We start from the raw sequence: 14,405 nt of genomic DNA on the forward strand, positions 1-14,405 counted from the left end.
GGAGTGTCATTTTATGTGGAAGTGAAACTTGGACGATCAGAGTACCTGAGAAGAAAAGATTAGAAGCTTTTGAAATGTGGTTATATAGGTGAATGTTAAAAATCAGATGGGTGGATAAATTGACAATTGAAGAGGTGTTGCGGTAAATAGATGAAGAAAACAGCATTTGGAAAAATATAGCTAAAGAAGAGAAAGACTTATAGGCCACATATTAAGGAATCCTGGACTAGTCACTTTAATATTGGAGGGACAGGTAGAAGGAAAAAATTGTGCAGGCAGGCAATGTTAAGAATATGTAAAACAAACTGTTAGGGATGTAGGATGTAGAGGGTATACTGAAATGAAACGACTAGCACTAGATAGGGAATCTTGGAGAGCTGCATCAAACCAGTCAAATGACTGAAGACAAAAAAAAATTATTAAACCTTTCAGAAACCTTCTGTAATATAACCTTGGACTGAAAGATGTTTTTACAATCTATACAACCAGTAGGTAGCATGAAAACTCTGAAAAAGGAATGAAACAAGTACGTAATCTATCCTTGTTGCTTTTCAACTTATATGCGGAAGAAGCGATAAATGAATTATAAGAAGCACTTGAAAACAGAGTAACTATCCAAGAAGGAGACACAGTAAAGATTTTTTTAATTTTCTGATGAGATTTCAAAATGGAATTGGGGAAAATGCTCAATGGCAGAGGTTTATTGCCAAGTAAGAAATTAAGTTTGAAAATACATAAAAGTAAAACAAAGATATGAAGTATGATAGAAAGGAGGATAATGAGAGATTTAATATTAACATAGTGAAACACAATATAAAAAAGCAGGAGAATTTTGTTATTTAAAAAATTACAAACGATAAATGAAATAAAGATACAAAGCAGACTGCCACAAGCAAGAAGAGCTTTCATCCAGAGAAATATTTGGTCGTACAGTATCTAATATGAATGTAAGCATTAGAATGACTTTCTTTAAATTATTTGTGTGCAGTATAGAGCTTAATAGTAACAAAATATTACAATATGAAAAGCATCAAAAAAGAACAGAAGGCTTTGAAATATAGTGCTTCTTACAGGAGAATGTTGAAAATTAGGTGGGTTGATAAAATATGAAATGAAGAAATCTTAAGATCTCTTCACTTCGTATTTAAACCTCACTCTGTATTGTTAAATGTAGAGAGGTTTGTGGCAAAATCATGTAAAGAAGTTACTAGGTTGGCAGGTCATATATTAAGAACCCACTGGCTTGGTCTAGTGGTGAACGCGTCTTCCTAAATCAGCTAATTTGGAAGTCGAGAGTTCCAGCATTCAAGTCCTAGTAAAGTTAGTTATTTTTACATGGATTTGAATACTAGATCGTGGATATCGGTGTTCTTTGGTGGTTGGGTTTCAATTAACTACACATCTCTGTAACAGTCTAACTGAGACTGTACAAGACTGCACTTCATTTACACTCATACATATCATCCTCTGAAGTATTATCTGAATGATACTTACCGAAGGCAACAGGAAAAAGAAAGGTCATATATTAAGATATTTAGCTCCAGTTAATTGAAGGGATGTGTAAAGAGACAAAACTACAGAATAAGACTAAGACTGTAATTTACAAAACAGATGGCTGAGAATGCAGAATACAGTAATTAAAAGATTATGTAGAACATTAACATTAAAAGATTTGCAAAAGACAAAAAGGAATGGGGAAAGCTTCAAAATGAATGCCCCAAAAAATCTCATTTACTATTAATTCTTTATCACAAAGTACAGGACATGACAAACGTGTTCAGTGTTCATGTAAACCCATAGGGCAAATAATAAGGAGTCTTTCAAGAAGCATTACCAATGTCAGGTAGTTAGTTCCTCCATTCCAGGCATTGTTTTCTTAATCGTTTAATCATAAATTTAATATATACAAATAAAAGTTAAAGTACAGTATCAAAGTTTACAAAAAATCTTAACAACAATAAAATTTAAACAAAAATACTAACTCCAGAGGATTAGGTGGAGACTTTAGAGGATCCATGGTGACTTTAGGAGGCAATATAGCTGGATCTTGGCACATCAATCTCAGGTGTTCGAAAGTAAGCAAAGATGAAATGCACTCTGCATCGACACACCACATCTGAAATACAGTCCATATGTAATCATAACTACAATAAATAGCCGACAAAAATATTTTATTAAATAATAAATTGCAAATGGATGTGAAATGAAATTCTGAAAGTCATGATGGACATTCCACTTTATCGATACATTTTTACTGAGTTTGTTACAGTACATCAAGAAACAACCTACATTAGCCGCAGGATGTATAGCAGTAGAAATATCTGAAAATGCAGATATACGACAAAATACATATGATAAACTGTGAGCATCAATGAGAAATTTCATAACTTTTTACTAAAAAATAAATGTTGAATTAAGTTATCAAAAAATTTTGAATTAAAATTTGCATTTAAGTTATCAACATTTTGAATTAAAGTAAATGGAATAATGATGGCACTTTTATACTTACTAATTTCTCCAGAATATTCCTATGAACACCTGATTGTGTAGATGACAATTCATTATCTAATATTTGTATAATATGTTTATTTTGAACACTCAATAGAAGAGATGCTATGAAAAGATGTAATAAGTTGTTACAAGTAGATGAGTCACAGAGACAAAGAATAAATAACTCACTGAAGCACAGAGTAGCTGAAATAAGTAGGAGGAGTGAATCTCACGTTTCTATCATAATGTGAGGAGACCACTTCTCCACTTGGTTCAAAACCACCTTTTAATTAAATGTCATTATACATACCATAAATTAACAAAGCAGCAAAAGAAGTAATCAGATACAATCAAGTTATATGTTTCTACCATATTATCTTGAAAAGTAAAAATATATTACTTTACTAACATATACAGTAGCATGCAAATTAATCCAAACACAGGGATTTTTTGGTTTATCTCTATGTTGTGGCTACACTGCTTGACCACCTCCATTCTTTAAGTTCTCTGTGTAATGTAAGGTTATTGTTCTTTGGTTATTTAGCAATTTTTATGTTATAAATATTGTTTTGTGAAAGTTTATTTCATTTTTTATTACACAAAATCACATTTTCATATCTTTTCTATGTGTCTTGAATATATATTATAAAGAACATAAATCCAAGAATGCGTTCAAAAATTGTTTTTTTTTTCTGAGCATACCGGTATGAAACAACAACAAATAGCTTCCAAGTGCAGTGATGGGCTAGGAACAATGAATCCTATTTTAAAACAATTTAAAGAAACTGGTTTCTTTTCACCTCAAAGGAAAGGCAAATGTGGCTGTAAAAGAAACTATTCCAACACAGGATCGATTATTAGTGAGAAAAGTAAATTATCTGCTATGGACTTAAATGAAAAATTAGCAATCAATGGAACAGATTTACATGTGAAAACTTAGATGCTGACTTCTTGCAGCAGCTGGATGGAAAGCCTGTCAGCCAACTAAAAAGCAGCTTTTAACACCAGCAATGTGCAAAAAAAGAAAGGTTCTTGTGGGCCAAAGGAAATATTAACCAGCCCAAAGAAGAGTGGAAAGATGTTATGTTTTCTGACGACTCACATTTTTATGTTCAGAGAAAAAATATTCTATACATTAGAAAAGCATCTGATGAAAATATATCACCAGCTCATATCCAACAACCAGTTAAACATCCCCGGAAATAAATATTTAGGGTTGTTTGACATTTAAGGAGGCCCTTTTTCATTACTTCCAGTAGATGTTATATTGAAAAGTGATGACACCATGATTCAGAAGGCAAGGGTTGGACACAACTTCAAAACAAATTCCCACAAGGCAATGAAGTGTTCCTACAAGATTTGGCCACTGCCAAAAAAGTGGAAAAAGTTTTTGAAGAATGATGAACATTAAAGTTTTCCAGTGGCCAAACAACTCCCCAGACTTAAACCCAATTGAAAATCTTTGGGCAACAGTAAAAAAATGACTCAAAAATGAATTGTACCACAAAAATTGACCTCATTATATCAACAATATTGGAATGATTTCATGATGAAGAAATAAAAAAAAATATGTAGTACACTTGTTGAATTGACGCTGCTGCATTGTGAACATGAAGTGATTAAGAATTGAGGGCAAATTAACTACTAGATATTCACAAATTGTACAGGTATGATTTTTTTCTAAATAAAGTTATTTTTTATTAAATAACATCTGTATTCAGATTAATTTGCAAGCTATTGCACATCACATCAATATTAACAGGAATATAAAACTACCTGTTCAAATCATGTTATACAAGTATAACCTAGGTCAACAAAATGATCATTCATTACAAGTTACTATTTTTCTATGCAAATCTTCACTTAAAAATCTGCTACATTAAAAATAAGACTACTTTAAAATTTATTCTGTTGACTAAAACATAAAATACAAATAATCTGTAACAAAGACATGAAATTATACAAAGACATGGTTCAAAATCATGCAACAGTTAATAAAAAAATCAAAATGTCATACATAAGATGAATAGTTAGCAGGTTTTGGTTCAAAACACTGCATAATGAAAATATCAATAACAGCTTTAATTTATTATTACCATTATAATTATTTTTAATTGTTCTCATATAACTGCTATAATAGATACATAATATTAAGGTTTTACATCTTTAAAGGTTCCTTATCATGCAACAAACAAGCAAAGAGAGTTTTCATATAGAAATTAATCAGCTAAAGTTGCAGATTGATATTTAAAAAATATCAGTAAAGTTTGAAAAATGAATAAGAAAAAAGGAAAATTTATGGCAGAATATTGTAAACATTAACCGGGTCGACAGGAAAAAATTAAGAAATTTCAGTTCAGTTAATTTGGTAAAAGAGGGATTATAGGAGGTAAAGATTATAGAAGAAAACAAAGATCAGAACAAATGCCAGAATATGTAGGATTTAGCAATTATAGTGAGGTTAAGAGATTAGCAAAGGAAATGAATCAAGAATACCATCCAATTGTTTAAATGACTGATGAAAAGAAAGATTTGTTATGATTAAAATTGCAGTGCTACACTTATTCATTTAAAACAGGAAAATACTACTAATGGAAAAATATTTACAGCCGTACATTATTTACAGCTATACAGTAGTTTTACTGCTAATAGTAAAGATTTTTGCTGTGAATAGTAGTAACAAAAAAAATCAGTAGCAGAGGGGTAGCATTTTAAACTAAGAGTATTACTGGAGGGAAAAGCACGTGCATGAAGCAAAGTAGTTTATCAATTTGGATACATCATACAGAATTTAAAAATTAATTGAGAAAAATTTTTTTTTTTTAAATAATAAAAAAAAAAATAATTTCCAAACATCATATGACAATATGATAACCACTAAAAAAAAAAACAAAAAAAAACAAATTTACAGCAGCACCTATTCCTTGAAGAAGGCCATACACACCTTTTAAAAACCTACATTTAAATTATGATAATTTTTAATGCATTTTTGTTTATAATCAAAATACTCAATTCATCAAAAATACAATTTACAACATGAAAAGTTTCATACTGGTACTATGTACAACATATATTTAAAAAAATCTTAAATCTTATTTATTGCTTTATATATACACTATAAAGTGAATAAAATTAAGAACAATTACTAAACTTATAAAAATAGTATTATACATATTACGCCTTACAGTCTGATAGTTACCTAGTACACATAGTCTGATATACACATACAGTCTGATATCTAGTACACATAGGGGACAAGCACCTTGGAAAATAAAAAGGTATAACATGTTGATAAAATACCACAACCAAAATCAGTTTCCACATGTTTAGCACAAGGAGTACTCTATATTCTACTAACAATAAGTTTTACTTAACAATTCACTTATATATATACAAATAGGATGCAGATCATATAAACTGTGATCTCATTTTACCATGTAATAATTCATATACACATAACACAGATCAAAGTTATCAAGGATAGAATACAATTAATATTATCTATCCACCAAACAAAATGTTTGATCCCAAAAAGGAATAAGGAAGTCAGGTAGATAGAGTGATTTCATTTTACAGCTGATGGTATACAAGAGGTTAATTTGATTAAGATTACAGGTAACCTTCTTGACTTTCCTACCAATGAAAAAAAAAGATATGGTTAAAGCTGAATCAGATGAAGTTATTCATGTTAAAAATTTTATATATTCAAAACAGAGTTCAAATAAATTACAGTTGGATTAGCAAACAACTGTGTATAAATGAATTATTCTGACCCCCATTAATATGTTTTTTTATAACTGCTTATTTTAAAACAAGATTGTAGTACTTAACTTGAAAACCAGTATCGGATTATGCTTTTAATTGTTACAAGGACATTAAGCTAATGCTAATACAATTATTGGCTAGCGTGGATTTTGATTTTTTTGTCGCACAACATCTGTACTATAACATAAACTGACTAGAGAAGAACTGAATTATATCTTCAATTAAATGTCTGTTTTGTATAGTTAAGTTAACTTTAATTATACGTATGGTACACTGATCATTCTTACTGCAAAAGTTAATCCCTACCCTTGAAAATGGTGTTATAGTAATTCTTTTTTTAAAAATATTTATACCCCAAAAACAATTTACCTTATTTTGATAAATGAAATACTAAATAAAATTCAGTCTTTTTTTAAATTTCACAACAGGGAACTGTGTAGCCCTATATCTTACAGAACATATTTAGTCAGCTATTCGTAGTATTATGCTACATGAAAAATAACAAAGAATAATATGCTCTCTATTTAAAACTTTACTATTCACCCATTAATGATAAAGTAAATAAAGGTATTTTATGTCTTAAACCATTCTAATAGAGATTTAATAACAATATTAAAAAAAATGTAGAAAAAAAGCAAAAATTTATTTAAGAATAAAACCAGAGGTGACAAATTTAGAGGAAATTAGAACTGCTACTATAATAGATAACAAATATTAATTAACTTTACACATACATTCAGTTTTTAAAGCAATTATAAAAGGGACTGACTATAATTATTCACAAGCCCTCTGCCAAAATAAATATTTATTCCGAGTTATAGTAAAAAAAAAAAGTCATCTATCCATAACTCAAAATATTCAATAACACTGATCCAGTCATCTTAAATTAATAAGCATATGTTCAAATTATTTATCATATAGCATACATTTCTTACGAAATAAAATACTGTGAGGTGAACCAAATACTCCTGAACATTATACATAAAGTACGGGTCAAGCTGATGTGAGAAGTTAAATTATTATTTATTAGTTATTATTAAATTATTATTATTACACAGCCAAAATCTGCAATGCATAACAAATACAGTTTAAAATACACAATGAAAATTATAAATTCTATCACTCTTCGTGTTTGTTCTATAAGATGGAAAAAAAGATTGAAAATAAATTATATTATAATGTGAAAATATTTTAAGTAGAAAACAATGTTTAGGGTCCAGGATAATAAAATTTACCTCTCTATACCCCAACAGTTCCATAAAATTCAGAATGTTTCATGGAGTAGCATGCTGGGAACTGAAGTTATGAAATAAGAATAAAAATGCAGATAGCATTTTTGTTGGAACTACAGTTCACCGAAATCTAAAAATGAAAGGCATTAATTATGCTGTTGGCACTTATTACTGGTTAGAAAAAATTAGCCATTTAAATTATGTAGATAATAAGAAAACAGTTTTCATTAAATCAAATGAAATCCAGTGCACTTGTTTGTACAAAATCTTGACTGGATTTCACATGAATTACGATCGATAATAAATATTTTTTTCTGTAATCATGGCCAAAAAATGTATAAGCTTAAATTGATCATATTTAAAACGACCTACTAAAATAGTATTGTGCGGGAAATGAGAAAAAATTACTCTGTACCAGTTAGATGAGATAATTGATACAATCTAACTGAAAGAAGTACACACTGTAACAGGTTTCTTAGAAACTTGCCACAAACTTGAAGAAAAATTAAAATAACATAAATTATACTAGGATCATCAACTGCAGTACAGAAAATCCATTTACAAGTGATTCTATATAACAAATTATAATTTAAAAATGTGTTTCACATGTAAATCAAAATACAATCATCATAAATAAAATCCTAATGTTAAACGAATGCAACTATTTATTAAACACAATCAATCCATAAAAGCAATGAATTCAAACAAATTCATGATACAGCTATAGACGAGAATGGAGATGATCATGATTCAAGGACCTGCCTTAGAACTGAAAAACTAGATAATATGATACAATACAACTTAAAAAACAATATTGCTATAGACACGTATGAAATATATCTTTTATTAAAAATTCAATACCACTATTACAGATTGCCTTCAGCAAATAGAAATATTAAATAAACTGATGAATAATTTAAAATTTGAACGAATAAACTTCTATGAAAATCAATGAATTAACATTAAAAAAAACATCCTCGACAGCAGGTATAGTAAATTACTTAAAATTAAATAACTTGATGCAAGTTATTTAATTTATGACCTCAACACAGCTATGCGCTAAGGAAGCACCTATCTTTAGTACATATACTTTTATTTTTTTAAGTAATTAACGGTAATAGATAATAAAGCATTAATCTAAGTTTTCTTGTTAGTCTCTTAAACTGTTTTTTTTATTTTTAGATTTTTTTTTTTAAATCAAATCTAAGAATTTAATGTTAATTTTTAAGAATTTAAATTTGTTTAATGAAAATTCATTTAACGCTACGTTTAATTAATTAAATTAGTTTAAATATAGTGTAATTAAAAACAAAATTAAGGATATTGTGATTTTAATTAACTTAAGAGAAATTTTATAAATTAGTTTATTAATGTTAATTTTATATTTTTCAGTTATCATAGTTATATGTTACTGTATATTGTAAAAACATTCTTTTTTGTATATGTATTATGGAATAAAGAATTATTATTATTACTATTATTCAGTCCATGCCCCTATAATATACATGCTTCCCCATACACACGATCTCTTTAATCTATTATGTGGATAGAACTTATAAATATCTAAAACATTACTCTAAAAATAAATAATATTTAAATAATTTTTTATCTATTACACCAACATAGAACCAGAAGTTTTTAATAAATATAGATTCATTTTAATTCTTTTCTTACTATCAGTATAAGTTATTTCTCAGTCTGTAAAACTTAAAATTTTTCTTTATACAATAAAAAAAAACTACTTGCAACCACCAAGTAATTGCCACTGTTTAAATCAATTCCTGATTTTTCAAATCAAAATCCATTAAAACATATTAAAAACCTCTTACACTATAGGAATGACACAGTACGTTTTTTTTTTTTTTGTTAATTGAACAGCATGATGAAATGTGACAACACTATAACTTTTTTTTTAAATTTGAAAGACCTGCTTCATATTAATGGAATTTTTTTCTTCAAAAGGCCTTTGAGAGCAAATTATCAGCATCTTCTTCAGTGGAACTTCCAGCAGCACTGTTGTTAGACAGATGCATTACTACTAAAAACTTTACTGAGGAAGGGGATGAAAATAGACTTTCAAAGGCCTTTGTAAAAAAATTTACATAAATTTTAAAATGAGCCATTCACAATGTTTATAATTTAATATATATATATATATATAAATTTGGTATTTCTTAAAATAAGAAATACCAAATAAAAATTCTTCCCTAGATACATACATAAAAATTCTTTAGCCTGTTAGATATATTTTTGTATATTTATATATTTAATTTTGTCAGAGCTATGTACAGGAAATGTTTTAAACAACTGTCTCTATAGGATTCAGTTTTGTATGCTATTATTAGCACAGCTGTACTGGAATAAATAAATGTGTGTGTGTGTGTGTGTGTGTGTGTGTGTGTGTGTGTGTGTGTGTGTGTGTGTGTGTGCACGTGTGTGCGCGCATACACGAAAGAGGGAGACAGACAGACAGAGTTGATGTGTGCGAGCTCAGATATTATTGTTTTAAGTATAACAAGTTAATTAGTATAACTTAGTCAACTAAGTACAACTTAGTATACTAAGTATAACTTAAGTCAGTATTATGTATGTAAGTAAATTATAAAATAATTTACAACTGATAGGCACCAATTACAAAAAAAAGGGGAATACTTATATATAATGCATAAAATTAAGATTAAAACTTGTTATACAACAGGTTACTCCAATATCAGAAATAATTCATAAAAACTTTTCAACAAAACACGATGCTTATAATGCTACACTACATATAATGATATGCTGTTTATCAACCAAGAAAAATATAATTTTTTAGTGACTTGATTTTTTTACAAAAGCATTATGGTAGAAATAAAATGAAAAATCAAACTTGGTAAGGTTGATTTTCATTTTATTTTTATATAACTGCTTGAAAAATTTAACTATGGTAAAACTTTTCATAGTATTAATGAATTCAGTTCAAGTTGAACTATTATAAATCTTTATGAAGCATACAGTAAAAATCAAAAAATCTCACTACAAAGGAACAAGGGGATCAAAACTGACACGTCTATACAAATTATTAATACTTAGTACTCTGTTCATAAAAATCTAATTCATAGAAAAACAGTGAAGTACTACAACAATGTGTAACAGTTTATATAATGACCTGTTCAGTCTATGCCTGCAGCATACCATTAGGCATGATAGATTAAAAAATTTTCACTAAAAAAATATGCAGTGCTCTAAGTTCTGTCTACTAAAGAAAAATCACAGCAAAAATAATATTTTCACTCAAACACTTTAAAGCACAAATAAATCAAAACGAAACTTCAAAAGTTAAAAGAAATGTAAATAAAACAGTGTGTGGAGCGCATGTGCGCATGCCCCATCTTTAGAGGGGAGAGCAAAAAATAATATGTTTTATACATTATATACTAAACCTGACATAAAAATGATACACTTAAAAACATAACGTTTTTAAATAAACCAACTAAAAATAACTAACATGTAAAGTTTTTTGAATATATTATTAAAACCAGCAATCATGATATTAAACAATTAAATGCAATGAATTAAGTAACTGACATGTATGTATAAATCTATATTAACTACAATTAAAAAGAAAAAGGTAAAAATAATTTTGTATGACAAGCAAGAAATTGTCTGTACAAACATGTATCTACACTATACTTTACTATACATGGTGGAGTGGCAGCCGATCACTGTCAACCGCTTTGAGCTGGAAGAGTTAGATCTGGCAGTTGAATTATAAATAACATGTCAAGATCTCCACTTCCAACTGAGAGCAGCAAACACACAAGACAGTACATCAGAGAGAAGACCGATCCAAACACCACAATAATTCTACATACACCTCTGAATATACAAAAATACAAGACCACTGATCAACTGTAGCGATACAAATCCACAAACAAAGCTTCACATTATATATGATCTGAACGACAACTCTTCAACCGGCCCAACCCACTTTAAAGATAAACTAAACCAACATTTACACCTGACACTCGAACATTATCTATCACTTTGTCACTCTCTACCTCTCTCTCACTCTATCTCTCTCTCTCCTGGCCCCGCCAATAGAGATAATTCTTATCAGCAGCACATACAATTGACAACTGATACTTAGCCACTTGGAAATTTTTCATCTCACCTGTCTATCAAAGTACAGCACGATCATAGACTGCCACACCCCATTTATAGCTCATCTTATACATAGATATATATGAGTACTAGATACTGCAGTAGAAAACTTAAGTAGCATAACACACTATTTAAAAAAAAAATACATATGTACAATAGATATGATTACTTAGTAAATATTCATATGAGAGTCCTAATAAGAATAAATTAAAAGCAATACTTATTAATTTTTACTTTAAAACTAAATTTAAATTTAGTTAACTAAATTGTAACAAAAATAATTTTGAATTAACACAGAAGATGAACATAAAATAAAATTAAATACTCAATAATGCAGATATTATCAATAATACAGATATTATCTTGAACTTACAACTAAGCAATAAATTTAAAAATATTGAGATTTTTTCAGCAATACTAAACTGAAACAGGGTCCAAAGCACTTTTGGGAAACAGTCTGATCCTCAAAAAAAATAATGCTAATAATGATATGATAGATACTTATTACAAGAGAATATTGAGAAACATTCTTTTTTTTAACAGAATGGATTAATACCAAACTATATTATAATGCAGCCAAAGAATAGCCATTTTATAAATCTAGTGTTGTCAAATAATGCTGAAGATTATATAGGTTGATAAAATTTGAAATAAGGAATTCTACAATGAATTAGAGAAAAAAGAACTCTGCATCTTCTTTCTTTAACTTTTAGTAAAAGGAAATCTAGGTTGGCAAGTCATACCAAAACACCTGGGGTTAGTTAATTATTAATAATAATATTAGTAAATATTTTCACTATAAATCATAATGGGAGCAAACTGAACAAGGTGTACATAGGGTTTGATTCAATTTAATTACTGCATTTGAAGACAGATGTTAAAAACAGGTTCTAGCAATTCATTTTCAACTTTAATTAAGATGTTTTTTAATAGATTATTGGATAATATAAAATATATAACCGACCAAGTACTCCTTAGAGCTCTTAAACAAATTTAATAGTAGCGAATTTCTTCTAATACTGTAATTGTTTAGTCATTACAACAAAAATTTCCTGGAATACTTTTAAAGTGCCAGCCTTTTTGACCCCTTATTGAAAACTTATTTTTAACACTATTTCCATTATTCACTTTAAAAAAAATCTCTTATATAAGAATTATTTTTAAACCTGAAACTGAACACTTTCATATAGTAGTATTATCAGTAACATTCATATTTTCATTTTCATATTCATATTCATTCATATATTTTGCTTTTTTCTTAACCGAAATGAAAAAACAGGTTATAAATAGACATAATTCCGGTTTTTTAATATCTTTCTCTTTAAATACTACTTTTCATTCATTTAAAGCATTACATTTATAACTTTAATAGCTTAGCTGATATAAATGAAAACAAACAGGAAAATGTATTACTTTACCACAAGGAAAAGTTTTAAATAATTCTTTAATTAGCAGCAATACCTGTATAAACAGAGTACATTTCTACTTAAAAAATGTAATTTCATTACAGTTGCATACTTACCATAATTCTTGATGTGAAAATCAGTTATTTTTGGTGCAATGTTTGCAGACTTCCCCACAATGTTCCAAAGAGAAGACACATTGCACCACATATGATAATTCCTTCTGATTATTTTCTCCTTAAATATGGAAAAATCTGGCTTTTTTACAAGCACTAGACCTAGAGTCCAATTCTTATTGTTTTAAAACTGTAAAGATTATAGTTCTCATAGATAATCAGAAGTCCGAGTCTTTATGCACTCTTATATGTATGCTCTTGTCTATGTAACTTGTATATAAATTCCTTCCTGATAATTTTCCTATGTCCTTTTTATGTTCTTATACCATTCAAAAAAACACAAGAATAATTAATGAGCACCATATTTATCACAACATAAAATATGCATGAGGGCCAACACTTGTTTCTCAAGAAAAAGTAAATATACCACACATTTAATTAAAACAATCAATTTCACAGTAGGTTTCATTATAATGATAAAAAATGATAAGTCTTCCAGTTTTTTGAAAAAGTTTGAAAAACTGCTCGATCTTGGTGCATCATTGATAGATAGACAATGTTATTTAACTTCATTTTTGATGATAAATGCACTTTTTGACTGCTAAGGATAAATCTTACATTAGCTACACTTCTTCCCTTAGTAAAAAGCATACATTGTGGTATTTCTCTTTATCTCTTCACGAAGTAACAGAAACCATCAAACTGTATGTAGTTTCAAGAGTTCATTAACTAAAGGCTGTGAGTGAACAGATTGTCCACAGTTAAATTCTGATCTGAACAGTGGAAAGGATTTTTTTCTTTACCTAGTCTTCACTGAGAGGAATTTTCATGTGGTGGAACCTTTCTCCCCGCCAATATAGTTCTGCAGTTACCACATATTTTGAGCCGACATCAAAATTTCTTAAAATTCAAGAAGCAGTAAGCCGATCTGAATGATTCTTTTACTGACATTTTTATTTAATTTTGAAGATAGTTTCAGGCATAAATTTATTCACGTTAATTTATTATCGGATGAGCAATAAGGACAAAACCGAAATCGTGACTTTTTTTACAGCATAATTTTTTTGGGTAGTATTATTTTAATCCCAACAAAATCACAGTTAGTAAAATAAACACTGAACATTTATAATAAATGAAATTTTAAAAACTGGGCTGAATTTTCTTAATCGAATTCGGGTAAATTAGTATTGCATTATCAAAGATTTAATAGAAAATTTTGTTTCACAATTTTCAAGACTGAAAAAGACGTAATTTTT

At 28.4% G+C, this 14,405-nt stretch overlaps 1 protein-coding gene across 2 annotated transcripts in view; it reads right to left on the bottom strand.

Moving 5' to 3' along the window:
* The window catches only part of LOC142323459 (KICSTOR complex protein SZT2-like), a 342,875-nt gene that overhangs the window by 213,973 nt on the left and 114,497 nt on the right, over nucleotides 1-14,405 (bottom strand). For both annotated transcript variants that reach the window (XM_075363101.1, XM_075363100.1), the window contains exon 20: nucleotides 1,983-2,116. In XM_075363101.1, the coding sequence (XP_075219216.1) occupies nucleotides 1,983-2,116 (134 nt within the window). The remainder of the gene's footprint in view (nucleotides 1-1,982; nucleotides 2,117-14,405) is intronic.

The sequence above is a fragment of the Lycorma delicatula genome, chromosome 4 (genome assembly GCF_047948215.1).
Source record: "Lycorma delicatula isolate Av1 chromosome 4, ASM4794821v1, whole genome shotgun sequence".
In the NCBI taxonomy this organism is placed as follows: Eukaryota; Metazoa; Arthropoda; class Insecta; order Hemiptera; family Fulgoridae; genus Lycorma; species Lycorma delicatula.